The 25,784-nt window shown below is 44.6% G+C and overlaps 1 protein-coding gene across 25 annotated transcripts in view; it reads left to right on the forward strand.

The window, feature by feature from the left end:
- The window catches only part of mycbp2 (MYC binding protein 2), an 80,873-nt gene that overhangs the window by 11,370 nt on the left and 43,719 nt on the right, over positions 1-25,784 (forward strand). For 16 of the 25 annotated variants that reach the window (XM_084083664.1, XM_084083682.1, XM_084083675.1 and 13 more), the window contains exons 3-30: positions 813-1,028; positions 3,636-3,789; positions 3,943-4,139; positions 5,866-6,108; positions 6,554-6,625; positions 7,127-7,223; positions 7,357-7,430; positions 10,417-10,555; positions 10,813-10,889; positions 14,616-14,820; positions 15,673-15,837; positions 16,256-16,414; positions 17,058-17,262; positions 17,357-17,502; positions 18,980-19,090; positions 19,508-19,612; positions 21,530-21,649; positions 21,925-22,006; positions 22,144-22,261; positions 22,444-22,802; positions 22,956-23,128; positions 23,289-23,414; positions 23,721-23,848; positions 24,282-24,373; positions 24,811-24,945; positions 25,075-25,158; positions 25,378-25,474; positions 25,582-25,774. In XM_084083664.1, coding sequence (XP_083939790.1) covers positions 813-1,028; positions 3,636-3,789; positions 3,943-4,139; positions 5,866-6,108; positions 6,554-6,625; positions 7,127-7,223; positions 7,357-7,430; positions 10,417-10,555; positions 10,813-10,889; positions 14,616-14,820; positions 15,673-15,837; positions 16,256-16,414; positions 17,058-17,262; positions 17,357-17,502; positions 18,980-19,090; positions 19,508-19,612; positions 21,530-21,649; positions 21,925-22,006; positions 22,144-22,261; positions 22,444-22,802; positions 22,956-23,128; positions 23,289-23,414; positions 23,721-23,848; positions 24,282-24,373; positions 24,811-24,945; positions 25,075-25,158; positions 25,378-25,474; positions 25,582-25,774 — 4,072 coding nt within the window. The remainder of the gene's footprint in view (positions 1-812; positions 1,029-3,635; positions 3,790-3,942; positions 4,140-5,865; positions 6,109-6,553; positions 6,626-7,126; positions 7,224-7,356; positions 7,431-10,416; positions 10,556-10,812; positions 10,890-14,615; positions 14,821-15,672; positions 15,838-16,255; positions 16,415-17,057; positions 17,263-17,356; positions 17,503-18,979; positions 19,091-19,507; positions 19,613-21,529; positions 21,650-21,924; positions 22,007-22,143; positions 22,262-22,443; positions 22,803-22,955; positions 23,129-23,288; positions 23,415-23,720; positions 23,849-24,281; positions 24,374-24,810; positions 24,946-25,074; positions 25,159-25,377; positions 25,475-25,581; positions 25,775-25,784) is intronic. The other 9 variants (XM_084083683.1, XM_084083678.1, XM_084083674.1 and 6 more) reach the window with 4 other exon arrangements.

Consider the following 25,784-nt stretch of genomic DNA (forward strand, 5'->3'; position numbering starts at 1 on the left):
CTTGGTGTGGGTTGGAACTTGGAAGTGGTCATCAATTATTACTTTCTGAGTGGAATTTATTGTGATTCTAAGCATGGGCCAAAGCTATGACATACTACAGATAGGTACAATCTTTATCTCAATTATGTCTTGAGTTATCACCCCACCTCAATGTTTCAGACAATCAAGAACGAGCACACCATTCAAAGTAATAGGGCGACAGAAAAGAACATGGCGTCTGCGTCCATTGAAGTTCAATGGAGAAGTGGCGCCCTGTTATTATTCGGTTCCTCAAGAAGATTGAGGATTGTGCCACGTGTCTTTAAAATTAGGCCTAGTGCTTACTGTATGTGTAGTCTATTCTTCTCTTTTTTTTCTCATAAATCCTATAAATAATATGAAACAAAATAAATGCATTAAAAAAGATATATATCATGATATTGCCTAGGGCCACCCTAGTGTAACGGTTAGAGCATATGCCTTTCATGCGGAAGCTCGTGGGTTTGAACCATACTCAGGGTCGACGTCAGCAAGGGCATGCAGTCGCAATGGGTCCCTAAAGCCAAATCAAATGGGTTCAGATCAGAAGTCTTCTGCAGGAGGCGCGTCTCGGTCTGAAGCCTGTCCTGGACGGGGCGTAAGAACACATAGGATATATCATGATATTGTGTATCATCACATACACATCTTGCCATAGTTACTGTACCTCTTTAGAAAGAAAAGTATTGATGGATGTACCACTGGTTAGTTTAATGTGTAGCACAATGTCACTGACTGCCTGCCTCTGTTCTCTGACGCAACCCCTGACCCCATCCCCACCCTTCCTACCACAGACAGAGACTCTGGATGGAGCGTTTTGTGTGCCGGACATCAAGCTGCACAGCAACCCTTCGGCATTCAACGTCTACTGCAATGTGCGGCACTGCGTGCTGGACTGGCAGCAACGTGAGGCCTCCCTGGCGCTGGCCTCCAGGAGCTCGGTACAGAGCGGCGACTCGGACAGCGAAGAAGAAGAGGAGTACAGAGAGCCCGCCGTCAAGCTTCCCAAGGTACAAAATGGTCAGAGTATCGTGGCAGAATGAGCCGATTTCCAGCTGTTACCACCGCTGCATGATGGTGGTAATAATAATATACCACCAACTGTATACAGTACAGAGATACTTTGTAGCTGTCCGTAGCTGTCTTTCCACAGTGCGTGCATTTATGTCTGACAATCAGTATTTAGCACCATTAATTAACCCTTAGTAAAGAAGACAGACTTTGGGCTTGGTGGAGCTCTTTTCCTTTTGTGTGACTTACTCTGTAATATGATAAAAGACGGGTGTTCATTACACACTGGGAAAGGAATGGAGCTGCTTATTGGCTATATCAATATGTGATATTTATTGAGACCATTATTATTAACCCATGTGATGTGATGTGTTGTGTGGCCCTTTATCCATTATTATAGTAACAATTAAGATGGCGTCCCCTATTAAGCGAGCCTGATGAAATTCGTATGCTGTATATTTTACAGCACTGCGTTCTGTCTATGCCTGCTCTGTCGCACCAGATCTGCGAGTGGCAATGTGATGCGTTGTTAGCTTGTGGATGTGTTCTTTTTTGGCAAGGAACAACACTGGAGTCCATTTGAGACTTTACCAGGGAGGTATAAAGGGCTTTACCATCGCCATATATCTGCATGCTCCAGTCCAACTTTGACGATAATCTTTCCACATTTTCAAATCGAACGAACGTCTCTACCCTAAATAATCAGATTGTTAATTTTACAGTGCTGACAATCTAACATTGCGTTCAACTCAACCAAACTGCGTTGGATGCCTGGCATGCGAAATAACAAGACACAATGTCTTGACGTACGGTATACATGTAGACTTTTTTGCAGAACAAGCATGACAAATGTTAACCGCTTAAACTCTATTCTTAGTCGACCGGAGTCCCCCAGCGCTCTATACTTGATCCTACAATTCTTTCCCTCTACATCAAATCCCTTTGCCAAATGTAGCCGCTGCTATTTTCGGCGAATGTTCGCCCCAGAACAGGAATGCTAGGTTTCATTTCAGGTTAAAACAACATTGTTTTGGTAATTTAGAAATTGAAAGTGAAAGTCTGACAGCAACATATAATATCTGCAATGCCAGTGTCTCTAGGGGCGTCGAGCTTACCCACATTGGTTGATAATTAATTGGTTAATTGAATCGGTAGGCAAATTAGCAGATAAATTACTCTTAGTTGGGAGCAAAGAAATCTTGACCAGGACAAACCCTAGATTATTACTAATAAACTCACGCAAGGGACCGAAGCAGAACCCCATTTGGACTTGGTGAATTGCAGGTGTATGACAATCGCATGTGTATATATAAATGTGACCGCGTATGTGCTCTGATGCAACTGGAACAGTTCATCTCCATTCGTATACGGAGGCGCAGGGCGATCAGAAAGGAGGGGCACCACGCAAAATATAAAAATAGTAAAAAAGACCGTGAAAATTGGGCGTTATAATGTAAAGCTAGCCTGCCGGCAGCAGGCACTTGTGGAACACCCTGCTCTAGACAACCACAGCTTGTACAACAAACCAAATGTCTAGAGTTATGGTCAGACACACGGACCATTTACAATTTTAACCCATTAAATCCGTGAACGCATCTACAAATGTCTTCTAAATCCTAACAGTTTTGTGAAACGTATGTTGCTATAATATCAGTGGTTCTCAAACGTTTTCACGTCAAGGACCCCGAACATTATATGTATTTGGCCGTGGACCCTCATCTAAAAATATTTAGTTCCAGGGACCCCCAGAAGCAAAGATTTGAGTTACAAATGTTCGCTTTGAAAAATAAATATTCAACGATTTGCACACATTTTCATAATTTTTCAAAAATAGCAGATTGAGTGCTTGTATATCTGCTATTTTTGAATAGCCAAAGTATAAAATAATGGTTAAAGTGGTTAAAATCTAAAACGACAGATACTTTCCCGGTCTTAATGGGTTAAACCCTATAGAGAAGAATCCTGTTGGTTAAACATTATGTTGTGCTTTTGTTGTAATGCCACAAAACAAGCTCTTTACTAACAAGCTATACTGAGGGAGTCGGAGGCGGACTTTTCCAGGACAAACTCTAATGGCGTCCCCTTGCCAAGTGGGGATTGATCATTATACAGTTTGAGGGTTGTGGATGTTCAACTCGGTAACGATGACATATACGTAGACTACTGAGGACACTAAGTTAACAGACAAGCATGTCACTCTCTTGTTGTATGGTGATGAGGGTGTGGAAAACATTCTCTCCAATACGTCCTGCTGTTGGCAAATCTCTTCCCTGGTCATGGAAAGAAGAAGAAGCCTCAAATGTCTTTTGAAGGCAGAACCAACCTCCCAAATCTGTGCATTATTAGAGTAGCGTATGGTTTTCTGTTGATGATGTGGTCCTTTTTATCTTGTGTCAGTGGCACCAAAACCACCAAAGCACAATGTCAACAAAAGATACATTTCTGTACTGTATTTTGGCAGTTAAAGTGATTGTGACTCTGTAATGCCGGTAAGATACTTTTTTCAATGTAGTTTCCATTAGAGTTTATTCTCTGGCTGGGTGACAGTGCTGCGCTGATAGTGCCCTAACTGTGGTGTGTGTGCTCCTCCCCATGTGTGTCCATAGATCATTGGTATCGGACTGTGTGGGGTGTTTGAGCTGATAAAGGAGACGCGGTTCTCTCACCCCTCGCTGTGCCTGCGCAGCCTGCAGGCCCTGCTGGACATGTTGCAGGGACAACAGCCTGAAGGCTTCCAGACCGAGCCACCCGATGTGCTAGGTAAACCAGTAATATACTGTACATGAATGCAAGGCGATCGTACACACAAGCTCAGACTGAACACACATGCAGAAACACATAACACACACACAGTCTCATCACCGGCTTGCATGAACCGCTCTGACCTCCCCCTCTACCCTCGTGTTTTCTCAGAGTCTTTGTTCCAGCTGCTTCTGGAGACCACGGTGCGGAGCACAGGGCCCAACGACCCCACAGGTCAGGCCCTCACTGCCCTGTCTTGTGCCTGTCTCTTCAGCCTAGTGGTGTCCTGGGGGGACACTGGCAAGACCCTCCAGGCTGTCTCTGCTATTCTCACCAACAACGGCAGCCATGCATGCCAAACCATACAGGTGAGACCCAATGAATCACCCCCCCCCCCCCCCCCCCCCCCGTACTGTTCAAAAGCTTGTCTATCTTTGCATAGGAGATAGGACTCCTTTTTACCACACACACACACACACACACACACACACACACACACACACACACACACACACACACACACACACACACACACACACACACACACACACACACACACACACACACGCTTTCTTTTGTGGAGGATGTTCTTTTGGATTAACATGAAAACTTCAGTTGGCGGCAGAGTTAGATGAGGCTACAGTAACCTCTGGCTCCTCCGTGCATCAGAGCAGCGGCTGAAGCACCCAAATTGAATTGGGGAAATGTCAAGCCTCTTTGAGTCTCCTGTCTTATTATGTTACCCTGCCTGCATTCTTCCGCCAATTACTGTAGCCAGCTCTCCTCTCCTATTTGCCTTTGATCTCCGTCTCTCTCTCTTTATCTCTCTCTCTTTCTCTCATGTGTCTCCTTTTTTCCTCTCTCTTCCACGTTCTTCCTCTCAATATGCATTAGCTGTTTGGCAGTGTTCTTCGTATGAATATCTTGTGTAGGTTTTATGGAATAACTAGTTTTTGGCTTCATACGAACTTCTCTGCAAATTTTATGGCATCGCCTGGTCAGTCAGCAGTTTCAGCAATTTCATTTAGTAGGCTACCATTGTCCACTTGACCGCACCCGCATGCAGAATTAATGCTTCTACTTTTATGTAATTGTGCTGAGGTGACTTGTAATACATACACACACACACACACACACACACACACACACACACACACACACACACCATTATCACTGTGTGAGTCTAGCAGCCGATTTACCCAGGGATATTAACATGGGAGATATTTGAATTGATGAAGTAGTCTTATGTTAATATCCTGCAGTGCTGCTAGGGTGGCCGTAGCTGAGTGGGTAGAGAGGCTGACTGGGAAACAGAAAGTCCCTAGTTAGCATCCTGGTCTATGTGTTGGAAGTGTCTCTGAGCACGATACTTAACCACTAACTGCTCCCTGCGCACTGTACTAATAACACTCACTGCTCCTAATATTGTTATAGGATGGGTAAATGCAGAGGGCAAATTTCACGTATGTGCAAATATACAGTGACACAAAATACCCAAAGGAATAGGGACCAAATTATAATATTTTTTTTAGTTCAGTGCCGTGTTCTTTGGCTCTGTGCATCAGGAAACTGCTGAGCGTTCTTATACCATGGGAAGCAAGTTGATTGTCCATGCCACAGAGGCTGGACCATAATTCTCCTCTGGAACTTCAGCCACCAGGCACTGACTGTAGTATGAGTCATCACAATGGCAGGCAGGCAGTCGGGAAGTGTGTGCTTTAGTGTTGTACTTACATGTGTGCATTTTTGTGTGCACAACCGCGCATGTGTGAATGCTGAGCTCAACAGAGTGTGTAATCGCTGCCAGCAAGTGATGGAGTGTGTGTAAAACTAGTCAGGCGGAGAGAGAAAAATAGCTGGCTAGCTTTCCAGTGATACTAGAATTGTATTGTGTTAACCCATTTAGACCTGAGGCCGAATCCAAAAAAACGTCAAATGAGAATGTAAAAGAAATCATAAAATAGCCTCTATGATTTCACAGGCCAAATCCCAGTCTAATTTTGGAGGTGTTTTAGTCAAAGTGACCCCAGAACCAGTGACATCAGAGAGAACCTCCCTCCTCTACTCACTGCCTCTTGAACTCTCCTCTCCTAGGTACCCACCATCCTGAACGCACTGCAGAGGAGCGTCCAGGCCGTGCTGGTAGGCAAGATCCAGATCCAGGATTGGTTCGGGAACGGCATCAAGCGGGCAGCGCTGATGAACAAGTGGGTCCTCAAGGAGGTGTCCATCGACGAGGATGAGCGCTGCCTGCTACAGACCGACGGCTCCTTCCTCTACCTGCTGTGCAAGGACGGACTCTACAAAGTGGGCTCTGGATACAGCGGAACCGTCAGGGTACACCTCATAGCCATTATGTTTGTGTGTGTGTGTATGTGTCTTTCTGTAGCGCAGTGGTTCTCAACCTGTCGGCCGGGACCCCCAGGGGGGTCCCCACATCATTTTGGGGGGTCCCCAGATGACAGTGAAGTGACAATTTAAGGACCTTTAAGTTACTGCATCAAAAGTAATCAACAAATTAGACTATAAAAACTGGTCAAACATTGGCCAAATTGTCAAATGATATAAGAAAGAGGGAAACATTTTGAAAATGGCGATCTACAAGCTCACAACGCCTCGCAAGTGAGCTTGTAGATGTGCTATTTTCACAATGTTGTTTTAATCCTACCTGCAAGAGAATTGTGCCTCTATAAGTTCTGCCATTCCTTTTGATGTTTTTGCCAACACTCATTTGAGGTTTGTGTTTGCGTTTGTGTGCTGACATAAGATCCATGTTCTATAGGGTCACGTGTACAACTCCACGTCTCGCATCAGGAATCGGAAGGAGAAGAGATCATGGTTGGGCTTTGCTCAGGTGCACTCTTAATCCTTTGTTTTTAGATTTATTTTCTTTTTCTTTAATTACAACACCTGTTTAGTGTATTTTAAATTGTAATTGAATCTCAATTGTAATTTAAATCAACCAGGATGATGATGTGGTATTTGCTTGCTTCATTGATCTAACTTGAACCAGTTTGACACTAAACAAGGCCGGTAATTGGGGGGCCTCAAGGCCTTGGGTCAATAGTTCTTGGGATGTGCTGTAGCTATGCCCTCTGGGAGAATAGGACATATGCTTAATCATCACACTGTATCTCTTTAAAATTTTGTTATTTTCAAAGGAGCTAAATGTCTCGTGGTCAAGAACTCACTGACTAAATTGACCAATGGGCTTATATGAAATATATGCAGAGGATGAGATATGTTTATCAGCTACTCAGCTATCAGCTACTGTCACTCCCAGTTAAAAAAAAATACATTTCATGTATCCCTATTCCTTTGGGGGATTTTAATGGCATCTTTTTCACGTCCTCAGGGCTACCTGTTGTATCGGGACACAAGTAATCATAGTATGTCAGCCGTCAAGATCAACCCGGAGACCCTGGAGCATGAGGGGACCGTCACCATGCCAGGTACAGGGAAAACACCATCTAGATATCCGTGGTTTGACAAGCCCTGCAGAGGCCGAGCCCCTTACATAAATGCAAGCGCACCTTGAATATTAGATGCAATTTAAGCCAACTGTGTTCCTGTTCTCCTTGCCAGGTCAACACGCGGATGGACAGAACATTGTCTTCACCGACGGAGAGTACATCAACCAGATCGCGGCATGCAAAGACGTACGTTAACATGCTCTCACAATTCACCATTGTCACTGTAATTGCTGTCATTGCCTTCAGCCCTGCTCCTTAAATAAGAAAAGAGGCTTAGGCAGGACATCTTAATTTGAATGAATACGTCCCCAGAGCTCCGACGACCCCCTCCCCCGCCCGTCATTCTGTATTATTGAATCTAATAAGAATCCTAGCATTGTCACGCTAGCCCCCGTCTGCCGCAGACATCATGGGAGGAGGACTGATTTTATTATTATGCCTGGTGCTCGAATGGCTCCACAATCTCTGCAGATGGAAACGCTGTTCACTTGCCTGCATCTTGAGAGCGTGCTTGCTACACACACACACATGCACCCTTATTGACACGCAACACGTATCTCTGTGTGTGCCGATGCAGTGAGGTCTTTGACAGCTTTGAGATGGTGCTTTGTTTTACTGAGAGCGGAGGACAGATGAGGTGTATGTTTGTTGGGGTTTCATGATCTTGCTCCTGTAAAAGTCGTTTATGCTTGCTAGCAGACCTTAAACTTGTCCCACTTCACGTTTAGTAGCCTGTCACTGCTATTCTGCCCATAACGGCAGAGCCTTACTCTATAGAGGAAGGACCCTCTGAGCGAGCGCCAGCTGTGCCACAGAAGGGTAGTGGAGTGTGTCTGAGCCTGTGTGTGGGAGTGGCGATGTAAGGGTGTGAGTGTAGGGGGGTGGAACCGCATGTGGCCGTTCTCCAGAGGCTTAATCTTGCATGCAAGATATCTGCATAAGTACTAGTGGGGGGGAGGGGAGGATGTGAAATTCATACATCTACCGCCACAGCCAGTCTTCCTCCCGGGTAGCAGCCCCTGGGCTAAATGAGGGAGCTGGATGCAGAGAGAGAGAAAGTGGGCTAAACTCCTCAGCAACCCAGCAGCAGCACGTATTGGTTTGTGCAGTCAGCCAGTGCACCCACCACACAGACCTCATGCAGAGGTGAAAGAGAGAGGATGATGTGAGAGGATAAAAAGACGAGTGGACGGCAACTGCTGGGAAGAAAGGATGATGTGGATAAACAATATGAGGCCAAGGGAAAGAGAGGAGAGGAAAGGGAATGGAATAGATCCAAGGCAGCCGAGCTGATAAGAAAGAGAAGAACACGTTCTGTGCTACAGTTATCATGACCCCATGAGAGTGGCCGAGCCCTCAACGCTACCTCTCTACTATTCCCCTTCTGCCTCTTCTTTTCCCTCATTATTCTGCTCGCAGAACCCGAACTCTCCCCTATAAATCTTCCTTCTCAGCCACGCCCCCTCCTCCACTAGTCTGCCAAAAGCACATCCCTGCTTGGCTGTCATGGGCTGTGCTGCGTCAGTTCATGTCCAGTCAATATACTGAGCTACTACAGTTTGAGGGATATGGTTACAGTTCCCATATGCACTCTAATATATTCACTAATTGTGCTGTAGTGCACTTACTAAAAAAGAAGAATGGTTGCGGTACCAAAAGGAATGATAGACCTTCACCAAAATTAGAACCCGACCGATATATTTGTTTGGCTGATATATCAACTATTATTTGACTGGTTTCATGTCCAAGGTACAGGCAAGAGTTGTGAGTTCATAGATCTGCCATTTTTGGAATTCTTTAATTGGGCTTAAGTCGTTAAAGCTCCACTTAGAAACTTTCCTGTTCTACCTCGTATTTGAACCCGGGTCTCCTTCACAAGTGCTGGCATTTTACCACTTAGCTAATGGAGCATGCCTGCTTGCTATGGGGAGAATTTGAATTGTGTCAAACCAGAAACGGGATAGTCGTGTCCAACCTAGACACAGGATCTAAATGTCTCAATAGAAGAGCAGGGAGACGAAATACAACCAACCCCAAATGTATAAGTTATATTGTATACTCTAACATACAGATTTAACAAAATAACAATGTATTCACTAAGAAAATTACATAATGGAGCTTTAAATAAAATAATATTCTTTTTGTGTGTGTATTTAACACTTGCTTGCCTGCTCATTATATAATTAAAGTAAAATGTTTTATTTATTATTAACGTTCTTTAATGAAATCAGATATGTTCACATTGATTACAATATTCTCCAAAATTGCGATCAGCATTGGACCCAAATATCTGGTGTTGGTTGGGCTCTAGTAATTAGTGTAGACCCAGCCCATCTGTCTGTACATAGTCCCAGCCACGTCACCAGTGAATAGAGTAGACCCTACCACCATAACCCCATCCAATTCCATGGTATAATCATTTTTTTCAGAGCCTCTCGCTATTGAAAACCACATCTCTAATCCTCACCACAGGCTGGGTCTAGCACATTAGATGTGTGCGTGTGGCATTGTAGTCCATAGGGAGAATGTGGGGTGTGTGGTATGTGCTGGCCCTGTGCTATAACTTTGGGCGTGCCCCCATGTACTGATCTCACTTGCATGCACACACGCACGCACCCCACGCACACACAAAGTTCATCTGTGTTCTATAGTCTACTCTAGCAGCTAGCCAGTGCTGAGGCTTTACAGTCTGATGTCATTTTCGATGTAAGAGACCTAACATCAAAAGTCCAAACTGTCTGCCTGAGGCAAATCTAACGAGCTCTAACGCAATTTAAGCCGCCACGTTCAGGCAGGTGAGTTAGAGGTTAGGTTTTGTATTCAATTCCATATCAAAGTAACTCTTTGACTTTAAAAGTGGGAAGATTTCAAAGTCAATGTTTCAACATTCAATATTTCATTTGTTATATCCCTTGTTTTGGTGAATTAATGTGTCACACAAAAGTAGTGCACATCGCCACGTTGTGAGCTTGTAGATCGTCTATTTTTACTATTGTTTTTAAAATGAGAATAAAAAAAGAACGGTTTGGGACAAGGATTCCACCAGACAACAACGATATACTGTAAAGATACACAAGTACAATAGAATAATTTGGTTTGGCTCCTCGACATTGTAGCAACAATATAATTGTTGTGGAACTAAACAAACCCTGTTGTGTCCTCGTGCCCTCAGGACGGATTTGTGGTGCGGATCTACGCTACAAGCTCGGACCCGGCCCTGCAGCAGGAACTGCAGCTGAAGCTGGCAAGGAAATGTCTGCACGCTTGTGGCATCTCTCTGTTCGACCTGGAGAAGGATTTGCACATTATTAGTATGTCACGCATTGCTTTGTTTTTGGCTGTCATTCTGAGGTCATGGGACTCGATTTGCTATTGGATTGTGCATGTGTGAGCTGATGTTCATACCCACGGCTGCATAACTGTTTGCTTCAAATAGTTGTAAACCGTCAATAACAATTTAAAGTTGTGTTACATAGCATATGGTTTATTAATCATGTCATCATCAATTATGTCACGTCTGTATGTTTTGTGTGTATGCTAGTGGTTCTAAACTGTGTCACTCTCTTAGGCACAGGGTTTGACGAAGAGGCAGCGCTGCTTGGAGCCGGGAGGGAATTCGCTTTGATGAAAACTGCTTCTGGAAAGGTGAGTCAAAGCCTCTACTGTTGTGGCATGTACATTTTCAGGCAGAAAGATATGACAATGGGGCTGCGTGTGTCGTTGCAAACATTTGCTATTCCACGCATCTGCTTTTGATTTCTTCAATCTGCATTTCCTTCATCTTCCGTGGCTCTAAGCAGCTGTGCTTTCAGTGCTTTGGTCTCACTAATGACAGGGCTATGGCTTTAGAGGGTGCACCTGTGAAAAAAAGTCTTTCACTTGATAGTTTTTCTACTCCCCCGCTGCCTTGTACCGCTAAACTAAAGTCTATCTGTCATAATTACCATTCTCCGATTTCACAACACCTGCTTACAGTTAACAGCGCTGACTTACTTATTTTCTCTCCCAGGAGCAAGATATACAAAAAAATACCCAGCAAAGGATTAAAAACTCCTTGTTTTAGTCAACCCTCTTACAGGCTAAATTGTCTTTAAATTACATCATTAACGTAATGTGTATTAATGTGATTTGTGTGTTGACAACACTTAAGTGAGCAGGCTTCATTGCGTGTGTTTATTAATACAGGACAGGTGTACAATTCAGGACTGAGATAAGCCTGTGCAAGGTGTAGTTAATGCTGTGTGTGTGTGTGTGTGTGTGTGTGTGTGTGTGTGTGTGTGTGTGTGTGTGTGTGTGTGTGTGTGTGTGTGTGTGTGTGTGTGTGTGTGTGTGTGTGTGTGTGTGTGTGTGTGTGTGTGTGTGTGTGTGTGTGTGTGTGTGTGTGTGTGTGTGTGTGTGTCTCTGTCCGTCGGTCGGTCGGTCGTGTTCCTCCCAATATCAGCCCTGCATTTATCTCTGGCATGTTTTGGGCACCTTGGCCTGATCTTATATTCAAATATTGTATTAACATTCCTCTGGTCATTTATCAAGTTGTTGTTGTCCAACATTAAAGTATAAAAGAAATCTGTCATATATAATTTAATCGATATTGTGTATGTGTATACTGATATACTGATTTGAACATACCTGAGAACACCCGTCCCTGTGCAAGAGATAAGTACCTGTGCAGTGTTGGTCAGACTATCCTTTGGATTTGGGCTATCTTGTGTGACCCACGCACCGCTAACTCTGAATCCTGCCCTCACTTGTGATTGTAATTGTGGAGCGTTGGCACTGTGCTCTAGCTCCACAATGGGCTCCTCCCCTCTGGCCAGGGGCTGTGAGCGTACACTGAGCTCATGAAGGGACTTCTTTGCTTAAATAAGTGGAAGGGATTCGATTATTCCATCCATTGAGCTAAGCAGCAGCTATGCCTATACAACACTGCTCAATACATATAAGACAAACCAGTAGCTGTCATCGTGAAAACACTGGCACTCAACATCAACTGGTACTTGGCTGGGAGCGAGGGGGTTGAACAGGATCTATGGCAGAGGCGGGCCATCAGCGGGGGCTGGGGGTGCTCCAGTGGCCTGGCCCTCACATCACACAGACCTTTATTTTGTTAGGACTTGAGCGCACTTTACAGGCCCCGCCTCTTGGCATGTTGAACTGCATGCAGCGGGCCCATTTAAACAGGGTCCCCACGGTCATGAAATTCCTGGAAATATTTTGAAATAAAAAATAAAAAAATCCAGTACTGGAAAAGGTTTGAAATTGATCAAACATCATCAAAGGTCCTGGAATTTATCAAGGGTCCTGGAAACATATTTGGCTATGCATTGTTTTTGGCTATTGATTTTGTTAAAACAAAACATTTTCATAAACATGAATAATATTACACGAAATACAGTATGTAACATAAGTAGTTTTTCGCCGAACGGGCTGTGTGACGGCAGCCTAATGTATGTCTCAAACTTTGCTACACTGCCTATCTTTGGGCATTCTACATAGGAGTAAGAGACACATTATTGCGCCGAATGATTGTTATATAGGCCTGGAAATTGGGCTAAATATTCTGGAAAAGTTTTGGAAAAGTTTTGGAAATTCATTGCTAAAAATGTGTGGGGACCCTGTTTAAAGCATTATCAACTACTTTCATTTATTGTAAGCCTATGCAACATATAGTGGACTAGTTAGCTGAGCACCAAGGCTCGTCGAGTCCCCTTCAAATTGTGGTAAGTAGGCATAGTAGCCTACTCAATGAACTAATGGATCGCCATGCAATTTTTTCCTCAGCATTCTACCATTCTAATATATTGATAAGTTAGCCACGGTGTTGCTTATTAGTTTAAGTGGGTTCCAAAATGTCATGGTCGCTGTCCGTGGTGCTGAACTCAAACGCTTGTAAGCCCAGCAGTTGCGGCCATGTTTGTTGTAAAGCGATGTAATTTATAATAACATTTAATTTAACTTCAAGCTTTAATTTATTATGTTGCCTTGCCTAGCACCATAATGAAACGTTATTGTTCTTTTTCTGACTGGCTTGTCCACTGCGACAGGGCTGTGTATAATAGTTTGGAGGTGGGGGGGGGGGGCAGTCGGGGGGGGGGGGGGGGGGGTTCCCAATCATGCGCCCTGCCAACTGGGCCGGCTTGGAGTTGTTCCGTCACTCCGAACTAGGGCTTTCGTGAAGACGTTGCTGTAGGAATTTGTGCATATGGGTGTTATGGCAGGGGAATTACGTAATGTGTGTGTTTGTGTACATAAGGCTAGGGCATGGGGTTTCCTGTGTACACTACTCAACTATGTGTTGCACTGTGGGTTCTTTGTAATATGACAAATCAGTCTGTGCACAGGGAGTTCGAAGAAATGTACTGCTTTGTTGAAAAATATTTGTTTGCATTCATATATGCATTAGCACGAAAGGCATGCTACCTACTGTATGTAGGTGGTTAGGGTGTGAGTTGGGGTGTGCTGTTTGTGTTTGTCTGTTTGCTGATGATGTGGTGCTGGTAAGTGGGTGTGGTGCCCTGTGCATCCTTAGCAGATAGGAGCCACAGGCCAGTTAACGCCGCTGTACAATGCAGCATATGTGTGCTGAGGCCTAATCTCACAGCAGGCCTTATCGGTAGATTACCCTCGCCAGACTGGCCCGACAAGTAAAAATAGGAGTAGCTGACCTGTGACTCGGCACAAAGTTCACTCTTTAGTCACCTGGACTAGAGACCTCGGCTCAGCAAGTCAGCACTCAGCAGTATCAAACCATGCCTGGGAGTGTGATGGCTAATGACAGAAGTCAAAGGCCTGCGATTCACTCCACTGTTTTATAGTCTCTAATCCTCTGCCATCACCATTACACCGTGTCATCAGGGATTATGTAATTTTGTGCGACAGAATGGTGGACTGTTCAGAGCAGTAATACCGCCAGCATCAGCCCTATAAAATGCATCATCACCGAGTGCCCCTGCACTATTTCAATGAATGGTTCTAATGACACACAGTGTGTTTGTGCGCTGACGGCAGTATATTGTTGAGATAATAATGATTGTGCCGTCGTACTTGTTCTCCTTCTCAGTGGTCCCTTGACTACAGAGGCTCTGCAGTTCTGAATTAGGCCCTGTAGCTGCAGGTTGTTAGATGCATCATTTTACTGCGAGCTGTCAGGCAGGGAGAGCTAGTGTCGGCTGTTTACCCTCTCTTTACACTTTGTATTTTTGCCTATTTGTCACTCGGGGCTAATAAAGTGTAGCAAGTGTTGTGTGCGAGCTTATACCTCCAGTTATCAATATCAGCCACAGTAAGGGAAGGTATTGCGTAAGCCTCTCTGTGGTTTTCACTAACACCCACCCCCTGGTTTTCTTTCCATGTTTTTCTGTTCTCCTCTCCCAGATATACTACACTGGGAAGTACCAGAGCCTGGGCATAAAGCAGGGTGGCCCGTCGGCGGGTAAATGGGTAGAGCTGCCCGTCACCAAGTCCCCCAAGATCATCCAGTTTTCTGTGGGCCACGACGGTTCCCACGCCCTACTGGTGGCCGAAGACGGCAGCGTGTTCTTCACAGGTTCCGCCAGCAAGGGAGAGGATGGAGAATCCAGTAAGACATCAGCCGAACACAAAATATAGTATTGAGGCATACAGAGTTGATATTTGTTCTCAATGGGAATAGTTTGGGAATTTGATTCAACAACTGGCCAGCATGTCTTTCGGATGGCATAGTGATAAAGTTAATAATAATGATAATAATAATAATTTAGACCCATTTGATCCCGCAGGGGAAATTCCGTTTTTAGCTTCAACCATCTGATCGCTGCCCAAGTGTTAAGACCTGAGCACGGGGGATGGAGCAGTTAGGGGTTACGTGTCTTGCTCAGGGACACTTCGACACATTTCCATTCAGCAATGGCTGCCAAGTACCTGCCCATCACTGTGGACTGTGGGGACAGGTTTTAATTCCTTTGTGGTGCCTCTGGCTCGGCCAGGAACACAACTAGCCATGTTTACAGGTGGGAAGCCAGCAGGGGAGGTTGTTCTGTCGCTGCACTAGCGTCACCTACAGGTTGGCCGGGGTGCTTGTTCAGCAGGAACCGGAACTGGGAGGGATAGCATGTTCCTCTGTATGGGTGCATCCACACATGTACGTCAAGTTGTCGCACGGAAGTCGGAAGTCCCGTCCACTCCTATGCGTTACGCCCTCCTGGTGAAACTCCTCAGTGTTGGGTGAAAATATGTGGCTGGCGAATGTGTATCAGAGGAAATGTGGTTGCCTTCATCCTCCCCAAGACCAAACAGTACGTGTTGGCAATGATAGGGACTAATTTTCTAAACTAATGAATTGGGGAGAAAATGTAAAAGAGAAAAACAAACAATCAAAGACAAAACAAAAGTGAAATCAGGGCCCATGCCGTAATAATTGTGATCTATTAATAAGTCATTCTTCTTCTTTCAGCCAAGAGCCGCCGACAGCCAAAGCCCTACAAGCCTAAGAAGATGATCAAGCTGGAAACCAAAACCGCTGTGTACACAGCTTGCAACAATGGTAGCAGCAGTATTGTCACCAAGGACGGAGAGCTCTACATGTTTGGCAAAGATGCCATCTACAGCGACAGCACCTGTGAGTAGACTGGACCAGGGCCTAATTCAAATGCCCACTTCAAATGCTTCTCCTCCCTTCCTCCCATCTTCTGTTCTTTTTTTATATAAATGTGTATATAAAATACATAGTGTGTGTTTGTTGTTGTGAGCTGAGCACTCGGTTTGTACTGCGGGGACATCAAAGCCTCCCGCTTGCTCCGCCTCGCACCGAAAAATGAGTGCACACTTTTCAATCTGACTAAGAGCATTTTTTTTAATACTCTATATACAGTGTAATGCATATACAGTATATGTGTTGTATATATTGAGGAAATATTTCTAATCTTTTTCTTTTAATATATTTTACATTTTTGTACATACGTTTATATGACATTAATTTATGATGATGGCAATTAAACCATGCCTTCTGCCTGCCACCTGCCTTCTCCCCTCTACAGGCCAGGTGACAGACCTGAAAGGTCACTTCGTAACTCAGGTGGCCATGGGGAAGGCTCACACCTGTGTCCTGACTAAGAGCGGGGAGGTGTGGACGTTTGGGGTCAACAACAAGGGACAGTGTGGCAGAGACACTGGATCCATGAGCCAGGCAGGGAAAGGTAAGATAATATCTAGTTTATCTGTTTCTATCATCTTACACACACACACACACACACACACACACACACACACACACACACACACACACACACACACACACACACACACACACACACACACACACACCAAAGCATTGTATATTTAAGTAGCTTTTCTTATACTGTCACAAGGAAACATTTTTATTATTCCCACCCAGTGCCAGCATTTTTAAAGATTTCTTAACCTTTAAAAAAAAAAAAAAAAAGTTTTTAATATATTTTCTGTGATCACCATCCTCACGGTGATCCCCTCATTACACACACAGGAGTCTCGTAGAATCTTGGGGGAAAACAAATCCGATTGCGGTAATCCGTTCCATAATTGCAGCCTGTTGAAAAAAGCATGTTTCACCCAAAAATACATGGTAAAAAAAAAAGTACACAGGAGCCGTGATACAGGATTTTTAAGTAATAATTTTTGTCATGTCCGTCTTTGGCGGTAAACGGGTGTATTTTAAAAGACGTTTTTGGTAGGTAATGTGTTAAGGGTCCATGTTTAGGCAGTTGAAGCCTAAACGTAACTTCCAATCCTGGATATCGGCTTGGTGCAGTCCTAACGGTTCCCTGTCTTCCTCATTGTGTTCTATTCACATTCGCATCACAGCATTTGGCGTGGAGAGCATGGCCACAGCCATGGATGAGGACCTGGAAGACGAGCTGGAAGAGAAGGAGGAGAAGAGCATGATGTGCCAGCCTGGAATGCACAAGTGGAAGCTGGACCAGTGCATGGTGTGCACCGTTTGCGGGGACTGCACCGGTTACGGGGCCAGCTGTGTCAGTAGTGGCCGACCAGACAGAGTGCCGGGAGGGTAAGTCGCACACAACTATCGTTTGCTATAATCTGTCGTTTTTTGGGTATCCTATGTTGCACATCACTGGTATGGCTCTCTCATCCTCTACCAGTATCTGTGGCTGTGGGTCCGGGGAGTCGGGCTGCTCAGCGTGTGGCTGTTGCAAGGCCTGTGCAAGGGAGCTGGATGGCCAAGAGGCCAGACAGAGGGGCATCTTTGATGCTGTGAAAGAGATGATTCCATTGGACCTGCTGCTAGGTATTATCATGCTGTTCACTTCCTTGCAAGACCTTGTCTTCCCCAATGTTTAGCCTGATATCTTGCCTCTTCACTGACTTCTGGCATCTTCACTCTCTTGCATTGCTGCATTTTTTGTTGTTGTTGCTGAAAACACTGGGCCAGATAAAGTATAAACCTAATTGTCTCCGCCAGGCCGAAGGCGTTGCCGAGACGTTTTCAGATTGGCCTATTATAGTGCCACCAGGAGGCCGACTTTTATAAAAAAAACATATTTGGATATTACTCGCATTTTGTTTAAAACATCATGAAAATTGGTACACAGTATCTAGTATATAGTCATGTGCTCAAGACAGATCTGTCAGATTTTTCATATTCCATCCCGATTGGCTAAGATTGGCATAACAAATTTGCAGGAGTGGCCCGTTTTGAACAAAAGGCCTCAAATCATGAACGCAGCGTCCGATTGCCGTGAAACGTAGCACACACATTCCCACTTGGAAGAAATGCCACCCTTTTCACATTATCCTTTTATAGTGTCTCCAGGAGGCCAATTTTTGCAAAAGGTCCTCCCTTATGCCAATTTTAATACAGGATTACTCCTACAGATTTTGTCTAAACAAATCGGTACACATTATCTTTATAGTCGTGTGATCAAGACTGATCTATCCGATTTTTCATATTCTATCCTGATTACCTAAGATTGACATCCAATGTTTGCAGGAGTGGTTTGCTTGCCATCCAAAACAATTATGACTATATATAACAAGCCACTTCACATTAATAACAATACAATTAACAGTAACTATTAATTAACAGAGTGTAGAACGATATTCTACACTCCCACAAATCAACATATTGTGTCTGTGCAATAACTTCATCAACGTTAATCCCTCAACTTCTACAGATTCCAGTGTTTCCCCTAGCCAGAAGCTGAAGGTGTGGGGGAGGATGCGTGCGTGCACGCTGAAATTATTTGGCGTGCGTGCCATTTTTTGAAAAAATCATACTGTGGCGGCCAGATTTAAGGGGTGGCGGCCCGCCACTGTTAATGCATATTGGGGAAACACTGGATTCCACTCAACTCTATAATGACTCACAATTATGGCCCACAATAACCTACCTGACCTGACGGAGACCTTTGCTCCGAGGAGCACTTTTTCTAGTAAAAATTGTACCTATTTTGTCTTGGCCCTTCCTAAACCAGTGATTGGCAAACCGGCTGTATGTATTATTCTGGTCCATGCAAGCATGCAACTTGTGCCGTCACGGCACACTTTACATTTTGCTTTGATGCACTATTGTACACATGGTGCACTTCCTCATGCTTGGTTTTCGACCTCATGTTGTACAGAGTCATCGCTCCTCCATCATGTCTGCCCATCATTCATTCGTGTGTGTCTTGTCCTATTCCGCTCTGCCCCCCCACCTCCCGTCTCTCCTCTTGCCGCATCCTGTCTGGGCTGCCTCCCTCTACCTGGGGCCCTTTGTGTTTCAGCTGTCCCTGTCCCTCCCCCTCCAGGAGTGAATATTGAAGAGCACATCCAGATCCGGCAGGAGGAGAAGCGACAGAGGATCAACCGCCGGCACAGGCTGGAGGAGGGCCGAGGTACGGGGAGAGAGAGACAAGAGAATCAGAGCAGTGGGGAAAATGTTGAGGACTGGATATGTGCCCGTGTTGGCTTTTTGCTATGATAGAAGAGAATGTGGATACTTGGTAGAATTGGGAAGGACCCTCAAGGAGAATTTTGGGACAGCAAGGGGGAAGGAAGAGGTAACCGACAAAGGCTGAGACTACAAAATGCCATCAAATGTGTTCTCCAGTTAGCATGTGATAAATCTCTACCCTCTGGTGCTGCCTTGAGTTTGGATGTTGTGCCTTGGTGACTTCCCTCTTGCTTTTGTGTTTTTTCATAATTTTGCAGTGTGTGCGCGTGTAATGTTGTTGTGTTGTGTAGTATTGACATTGTGTTCTCTCCCATTTGTGAGCCTTGTGCATGCATGTGAAGGTTTCTTTCTCCCCCAGGCCCCCTTGTTTTCCCCGGCCCCATATTTATGAACCAGCGTGAGCAGGCCCTAGCCAGAATAAGACCCCTTCAGGCCCTAAGGCATAAACGGGACAAGCACAAAGGTACTATGGTCTTCACTATCTAACTCAACGGGTGCAAAGACACCTCTCCCCACCCCTCTGACTCACCTCCCAATGTGGCTGTCCCGCCCACCTCCTCTCTCACTCTCTGGAGACAAGAAGCTTATGCTGTCTTTACCACATCTCATGGTAAAGAACAGTGTAGCCTGTAGGCAGGATAGACTCACTCTGGACCAGTGCAGAGGGATGGGGAAATAGGATGAGTCTACAGGCCCAGGTTAAGACAGATCTCTTCAACGGGAGGGATTTATTTACATTGTTGTGTATTTGAATGCTATTTGTTTAGTATGCTGTATTGACAATTATATTTCATTTGAAAAGACATAGTCTAGCATGAAATCACATTAATTACTCATTAATCTCTCCCGGTGAAACTCCTCGCTGTTGATGAAAAGAACTGGCTGGTGACTCCATGTTTATCGGATACATGGTAGTCTACATGCTCCCCAGACCAACAGTGGGGGGGTTGGCAGTGCCTGGGACTGCAGTACACATAGGGCAATTGGAAACAACTAAGCTGGGTAGAAAAAGGAGGGGAAAAAAGTATAAATCAATATATCAGTCTAACATAACCAGTAAGCAAATGATTTCTCACTTTTCTGGTCTGCGCCGCAGGATTAAAAGCAGATACATCATTGTGCATTGGGAGAGAACAGGCTTTTGGTAAATGACAATGGGACACATCTGACAGGAGTGTAGTTTGAGCTATTTTTAGGATGTGAGGAATTAATCGAACACGACTCATTTGAAACCACTTCCAAAAAATATATGTATAAATAGACATTTTTCCATTGTGTAACAGTTATATCTGAAAACAATGAAATAGATTTAAGAGCTACAGCAGTTTCCTTCCTATTGTCACTTTAGGGATTGATGCTGTACTGCTTTGCTAAATTATGATTCTTCCATGGGAGTTAAGTATTAAACGTAAAGGAGAGAAATTATATTAGGTTATCTGAAATTCTGCTGTTGAAAAGGCCATTTCAGTGGTGCTACCATTCTATGGAGCAACAGGAACAAGTGTTCCACATCCTCCCACCCTGCCACTTGACAGCATAGTGATACACTGGTATTCCCCACTGTAATGTCACCAAGGAAAAGTTAAGAGTGCCCACAGTTTGTCAGTTAAAGGCAGTTTACTATTACTGATCGAGATCATGTCCAAGAGCTGGATCTTCAGCCCTCCTCTTCAGATTCTTGGGCCACGGACCAGCAAACAAACCTCTAGTCTTTCTATGCTTTTATGAATAAAGGGTCAACTCACAGTTATTGAACCATAAGTAGTATGAGTATATCAACTCATCAAGTCTTAATCCTAAAGGGCTGTTTGAGTAAGTCACTGATGTGAGCTGGTCCATGGCCCAAAAAGGGTGTTCAGAGACACTGTATGAGTAGCAATGCATGGGCCTGCCTCTACCGCCACTCTCCTCACGCACCACCACCATGACCTCTGAAACAGGGCTTGGGTTCAACCAGACCCCCTCTTCCTCATTGTTACTCATTCATCTTATGAAATTGCACCTAACCAGATTCAACATACAGCAGTTGAAAAATCTGTTTTAAATCAACAAATGTAGCTATTTATCAAAGGATTTTTGTGCTTAATATTTTAACACACGAGTGACAAGGTGCTGGTTGCCAAAAGTCTTTTTGTTTTAGACGTTTTACTTCCCTCTTTGTCTTTTTTGGCATGCCCTCCCATCTTCCTCCTATTCTTTGTTGATTCCACTCCTTCCAGCTCTCTTTTTCCCCTCCCAGGACTGACTGTACAGAGACATCCACCTCTAGGCTCTGAAGTTGCAGCTTTATCCTCTGCTCTTCTCTTTCATGTGTTTACTGTCTCTCCCATCCCTCTCCTCTGCCACACCGCCATGTTCTAACTGAATGTTTGCCTTGTAGACGGCAGCAGCGAGCGAGGAGAAAAGGATGCCAGCAAAATCACTACCTATCCTCCGGGGGCCGTGAGATTTGACTGCGAGATGCGAGCCGTGCAGGTCAGCTGCGGTTTTCACCACTCCGGTAAGGTTGACCTCCTCAAAGCCACTTCCTGTTAGTCACTTCCTCTTCTATTTTTTTTATGTCTTCCACTGTGGTGTTTAAGTATAGGATGGGACCACTTAACATGGATTAGTATTATCACTTCAGGGATTCTTTTCAAAGAAACAACAAAATCTAAACGGTTAAGAGTTATTGGCTTTACTGTAAATGGAATTATAAAAACATTTTTTTTACTTGACTTTTCCGTTTAAATTGTTTTTATTTTATTTATGGGACTCTTAACCTACCTCCTTTAGTGGTACTGATGGAGAATGGTGATGTCTACACATTTGGCTATGGCCAACATGGGCAGCTTGGACATGGAGATGTCAACTCCAGGTAAGTAGCTTGGATGAAATAACATGCATATACCTGTACATGTACAGTATATGCATGGGTGTAAGCACACACACCTATACCACATGTATACTATTACTTACCCAACCCATGCCTGAATTGCTGTTTTCTGGATGTAGGGGCTCTCCCACTTTGGTGCAGGCCCTCCCGGGCCCCAGTGTCCAGGTAACTGCTGGCAGTAACCACACAGCTGTACTCCTCATGGATGGACAGGTCTTCACCTTCGGCAGCTTCTCGGTAGGAACTATGAGGGTTTTCAGTAGCATTTTTGTATGTATTTTTACAATGGTGTTGTGCCCAGTGCTGTTTGCCCCAAGTTTTTCTAGATTTCTATGTGATCCATGGCTGCGTAATTAGCCTCTGCTATGTGATTGGCCACAGAGTGGTATGGAAGCTGAATGCATCTGTTGGTGTTGCAGAAAGGACAGCTGGGCCGACCCATCCTAGACATGCCCTACTGGAATGCCAAGCCCTCCCCAATGCCTAACATCGGTGCCAAATATGGCCGAAAGGCCACCTGGATTGGCGCCAGTGGAGACCAGACCTTCCTGAGGATCGATGAGGCCCTCATAAACTCGCATGTCCTCGCCACTTCAGAGATCTTTGCCAGTAAACATATCATAGGCCTGGTGCCCACCTCAGTCTCTGAGCCCCCTCCCTTCAAATGCTTGCTCATCAACAAGATGGACGGGAGCTGCCGCACTTTCAATGATTCTGAGCAGGAGGATCTGCAGGGCTTTGGCCTGTGTCTTGACCCTGTCTATGATGTAATATGGAGGTACGTCACTTAATAGTGTAAGGATTTATCAAAGGATTGATTAATCGATATGGAAGAATGACAAGTATAACAAGAGTGCGTACAAACATAATGGTTTGTGTATTTTATACTATTTTTACCTACTTAACCTGCCACCTGTGTTGCTATCTTTAGGTTCTTGCCAGCCTCTAGGGAGATGTGGTGCTACAATGCAGTGATAGCTGACGCCAGGGTGCCGTCCGCCACAGACCTCCAGGCTCGCTGTAGCATCCTCAGCCCAGAGTTGGCGCTTCCCTCCGGCTCCCATGCCACCACCACACGCTCTCATGGAGCCCTGCACATCCTGGGTAATGAACCTGTCTCCAACCAGTCTTTCAATAAGTTTCCTTTAACTTTTTTCAAAGTAAAATAAGACTACGACGGCAACACGCATCCCTAATAGTAATGATGAGTACATACTTTATGTATGCAGTCATGTTGAGGAAGTATACTTGTGTGTATGATTAGGTTGCCTAGATACACTGGCGGCCATGCAGGAGTTGAAGATGGGTGTTGCCAGTGCAGAAGAGGAGACACAGGCTGTAATGAAAGTCTATTCCAAGGAAGACTACAGCGTGGTCAACCGCTTCGAAAGTGAGTACTAGACACAGTCTGTGATGTACTGCACTTGGGAAATACACTGAAACGTGATTAGATTACATTTTACATTTTGTGGCATTTTAAATTGTGTACTCTTGGGATAGGACGATATACAATATCATTTATCGTGATAAAAAAAATCGCTACATTTCGGATTTTCTACTGATACAGTTTTACAATAGGCAAGCTCTATGCTAGCTGGCACTTTCTACGTTCAGAATAGCTTATGATGCAATAGACAAATGATGCAGCTACATTCTGCCTGACTTTCATTGTGTGTGTGTGTGTGTGTTGCTCCAGGTCACGGTGGTGGCTGGGGTTACTCAGCCCACTCTGTGGAGGCCATCCGCTTCTGTGCAGATGCAGACATCCTACTGGGTGGGCTGGGCCTGTTTGGGGGTCGAGGTGAATACACTGCCAAGATCAAGGTGAGCGGTCCTTCCTGACGTGTATCTTAAGGTCAATACATGCTCCTTCCAACGTCGGGAAATACGTATGTTTCGGACAAGCTTTCCGAACTAGTTCGGACAATCAGGACATCTGTGGGTGCAGGAGCATCCGGAATAAAGCCGAAGTTCTGAATGTCGTCAAAATCTCAACGTTCGGACATAAGAGGGAGCATGTGTTGCACTTAAGCATTCTCTTTGCTCATAGCAGCGCAATAGTTTGTGCTGTCTTGAGGCTAATTCATACTCAAAATCCAAAATGCATTTTTTTGGTTTGTTTTTGTTTTTTCAGTTGAGAATATGTTGTTTTTGTCATACAACAAGGATGTTCATAGAAGCCTTTTGTGTTGTGATAGCTCTGAATTAGGCCAATATTTGCGGCAGCATTTGTTGACTGTTAATGTTGCCCGTGTAGCTGTTTGAGCTGGGGCCTGACGGAGGAGATCACGAGACGGATGGGGATCTACTGGCGGAGACCGACGTGCTGGCCTATGACTGTGCTGCCAGGTACAGCATCATACAGTACAATATCAGCCTCTCATTTCCTTTCTGTCTGGCAGAAACCTTGTATCTTATATATTTTTTCGTAAAGTAATGCCCTACTTCATCGTACAAGAGGGTCGCGCAAAAGTAGCGAATATAGCCGATCTGCAAGCATTTAGATCTGCTATTTTAGAAATAAAAATGGAAAGTCTGTGTGTGGGTATTTAACCAATAAAAAATATTAACAAGAGCTTGTGACAAAATAATGATACGCTGTGTCCATTTGGAACACAGGTTTTCTTTCCCATTTCCTGAAAGTAACTGTTTTGGAAGACAGCAACACTTTCAGATTTGCAGGCTTTTACTTTTTCCCTCTGTTTTTGTTTGTAAAGCTTGGCACACAGAGGTTATGATGTAATGTTGATGTGATATTTGACCATATATCTATTCTGTTGTCTTAGGGAGAAATATGCCATGATGTTTGATGAGCCAGTCCTGTTGCAGCTAGGCTGGTGGTATGTCGCATGGGCCAGAGTGTCCGGTCCCAGCAGTGACTGTGGTTCCCATGGACAGGCTACCATCACTACTGATGACGGGTAACACAGTGGACATACTGTATAAACCTATATAATGTGTCTTTTGTTCTTCTGGTTTTGATGTTCACATGTATTTAATGGACTTGTTCAGGCTTGATTTGTTGTCTTGTCTGTCCCCCCCTTCTTAAGTGTGGTGTTCCAGTTCAAGAGCTCCAAGAAGTCAAACAACGGTACTGATGTTAATGCAGGTCAAATACCTCAGCTACTGTACAGGTACGCATCTCAGTTGCCTCATATTTAACCGCTTTCAACCTCCGTCGTCCCTTTTATTGCAATGTCATTCTAGGTAAAATGTTTAAAACAATTTCAATTAATATTATTTTAAATAGCAGATCTACAAGATGCAACAATTTGTTTGCTTGTAGTTCGGCTAGTTGATAACCACAGAGGCAATCTATTTGCTGGTTAATATTTATATTAATTTAACACCAGGCTTCCATCAAATGACGGCAATGCATCTAAAGGGAAACAGCAGACTAGTGAACCAGTCCACATACTCAAGCGCTCGTTTGCTCGCACAGTCTCAGTGGTAAGTACCGTTTTACTTGTTTGCACAGTGATTACCCTCTGTCTGCCAAGGAGTGATTTTTGATAATATGCATGTCTCTCGCTCTCTCTCTCTCTCTCTCTATGCAGGAGTGTTTTGAGTCTCTGTTGAGTATTCTCCACTGGAGCTGGACCACCCTGGTTCTGGGGGTGGAGGAGCTGCGAGGCCTTAAGGGGTTCCAGTACACAGCCACCCTGCTGGACCTGGAGAGACTCCGCTTTGTGGGCACCTGCTGCCTCCGCCTGCTCAGGGTCTACATCTGTGAGATCTTCCCCATCTCTGGTAAGGATAC

Source organism: Gymnoscopelus microlampas (genome assembly GCF_963454915.1).
Source record: "Gymnoscopelus microlampas genome assembly, chromosome: 17".
Classification (NCBI taxonomy): domain Eukaryota; kingdom Metazoa; phylum Chordata; class Actinopteri; order Myctophiformes; family Myctophidae; genus Gymnoscopelus; species Gymnoscopelus microlampas.